This window comes from Triticum aestivum, unplaced genomic scaffold (assembly GCF_018294505.1).
Source record: "Triticum aestivum cultivar Chinese Spring unplaced genomic scaffold, IWGSC CS RefSeq v2.1 scaffold63834, whole genome shotgun sequence".
In the NCBI taxonomy this organism is placed as follows: domain Eukaryota; kingdom Viridiplantae; phylum Streptophyta; class Magnoliopsida; order Poales; family Poaceae; genus Triticum; species Triticum aestivum.
In genome coordinates this window covers 1-2,372 of record NW_025227871.1, presented here as the reverse complement: position 1 = coordinate 2,372, position 2,372 = coordinate 1, and the positions used below count along the sequence as shown (strand labels likewise).

Below are 2,372 nucleotides of genomic sequence, written 5' to 3'. Positions count from 1 at the left end.
CATTTGCATATTTAAAAAACTATTTGGGCATATAATATTATCATAATTAATCCAGTGCAACACTAAATCCAAGTTTGATAAATAAATGGGGGTGCAGGTGACGTTTGCCAACATCTGCAAGATGTTCATAAGCATGGAGCCATCGCCTTTGACAGACAAGATCGATCGGTGGTTCGGCGACTTGCTTGATGGTCTAAGGGCATACCCCTTTGATTTTCCAGGGACAGCGTCTCACGGCGCTCGAAAGGTATTTTGTTTGCTCCTTTTTGCATGTTTCTGGAAGTGTATATCTCTGATTCCACCAAAACAAATACATACTTATTTGTAAGTTCAGAATTCTGGCTGTCATTATTTCACCAGTACAAGCTGGGTAGGTCATGTTTTCAAAAATATGTGTAACTTTGATATGAGAAATGTGCAACTATATCATTCCTCTGAGGAATTTAATGGTATGCAGAGTCGCCGGAAGCTAGACGCGATCTTCCGAGAGGAGCTGGAGGCAAGGAAGAAGGTGGACAGGCAATGCGATGATCTAATGGGCGGTCTGATGCAGATGAAGGACGAGCAGGGAAAGAAGTTGAGTAATGAGGAGGTGGTGGATAACATTGTTTCCCTTGTCATCGCCGGCTACGAGTCCACTACCATCGCCATCATGTGGGCTGTCTACCACCTCGCAAAATCCCCCGTCGTCCTTGCCAAGCTTCGAGAGGAGAATATAGCGATGAGCAAAAGCAAAGGCGGGTCGACGTCAACGAGTTTGATGATCACCCACACCGACATCCCAAAGATGAAGTACACGGCCAAGGTGGTGGAGGAGACAATCCGGATGGCCAACATCGCCCCCATGGTCCACCGCGTGGCAAACAGAGACGTGGAGTACCGCGGCTATACCATACCGAAGGGTTGGGCTGTGCTGGTGTGGTTGAGATCCTTGCACACTGATCCCAATTACTACGAGGATCCCCTCTCCTTCAATCCTAACAGATGGGATGTAAGTAGAACTATCTAAAATGGTAGCTTGCTTCAATTTTCTTCTTCTTATTTAGTTATTTGAGCTCACTTAATCACCTAAGCAACTACATTTTGGAGCAGTTTTTCCTCTGGGCAGTCCCTAGAAAGACAAAATCATGCCTACGAGATTCTAAAAATATTATCCCACAAAAAGATATTTAGAAATTTAAAACTTCATACAAGTTACAGTATGTAGTATGTGCTTGTGAATTGTGGTTACAAAATACGACCATTGACTATTTAAGTAAAACTAAAGAAATTAGCTACATTACCTTTTTTACACAATTTCCATAAATGGGCTTATGTCCAAACAAAAGGGTTGTGTGCATAAAATTCACACCACATGTCCTGCATATATTATTATTTTTTACTTCGTAGAAAAAAAATAGAAGCAGTTTTTTTTTTGAATTACAGAAACTATCTAGGGATGAAGTGCTCAACTATGTGATACTCTAAGAGGAATATGCAAGCCCAACAAATATTTGAGTAAAAGAAAAGCAAACTAATAGTGTATGAGGTAATGGCTAGGAAGAAATCAAATGATGAATGTATGTATGCAGGAACCGGCTAAGGCAGGAACATATCAGGTGTTTGGAGGTGGCCCTAGGGTCTGCGCAGGCAACATGCTTGCCAGGCTACAGGTCACCATCATCCTGCATCATCTCTGCGTCGGCTACGAGTGAGTAGAATACTAGCTCTGTTTAGCTTAAGTAATTACCTCGATAATCAGGATACAAAGAAGATATTGATATTTACTAATTGTTTTAGATGGGAGTTGCTCAATCCTGATGCAGAGATCAATTACCTTCCACACCCAAGGCCAGCGGATGGTGCAGCCATGGCCTTTTGTAAGCTTAGCACATGATCACGCAATCAATTGAAATCAGATCAAATAAACCAGTCTATTGTAGTGCATGTGTGTATGTTAATATTGGCAATAATGTACGATCATATCGGATCTGCAGTTAGCCTGTCTTTTCTCTGAACGTGAGGTTGTTGTTCGACTTTATGTTCTGCATTATCTATGTTTCTTTTCTAAGGAAATTTGTGCTTATACCACAATTTACCCCTGAAATGGGGGGCGTCCTCAACCATCTTTGATTGCAAAATACTGTAGCAATCTATAGCAATGTGAAGGTACAATAGCAAGATCATGGAGAGAAATGGTATACAGGATCCAAAGTAAGCACACAATGAACTTCAGAGTTGGAAGCACATCCTTTGTGCATAGTCATAGAGATCCCATCACGAGGCATCTCTAAGCTCTTGAAACCACAATTGTCATTTGGGGTGTAATGGCAAGTGTTGGAAAAAAACCTATTTACTTGTTTTAGCAGTAAAAAATGGTGCTAATGGCATCT

The 2,372-nt window shown here is 41.4% G+C and overlaps 1 protein-coding gene across 1 annotated transcript; it reads left to right on the top strand.

The window, feature by feature from the left end:
• The first annotated feature begins 85 nt into the window (after positions 1-85).
• On the top strand, positions 86-1,947 carry LOC123172875 (ent-kaurenoic acid oxidase 1). Its single transcript, XM_044589775.1, has 4 exons — positions 86-247; positions 458-991; positions 1,572-1,690; positions 1,780-1,947. The coding sequence occupies exons 1-4, from the start codon at positions 86-88 to the stop codon at positions 1,874-1,876; spliced, it is 912 nt and encodes a 303-aa protein (XP_044445710.1). The 3' UTR covers positions 1,877-1,947.
• Positions 1,948-2,372: the final 425 nt, after the last annotated feature.

Bases quoted from the DNA above. Each gene is read 5' to 3' on its own strand.
- LOC123172875 (XM_044589775.1), top strand. From the start codon at position 86: ATGGGGGTGCAGGTGACGTTTGCCAACATCTGCAAGATGTTCATAAGC. The intron at 248-457 runs GTATTTTGTTTG...AATGGTATGCAG, and splicing joins CGTCTCACGGCGCTCGAAAG to AGTCGCCGGAAGCTAGACGC. The intron at 992-1,571 runs GTAAGTAGAACT...GTATGTATGCAG, and splicing joins TCAATCCTAACAGATGGGAT to GAACCGGCTAAGGCAGGAAC.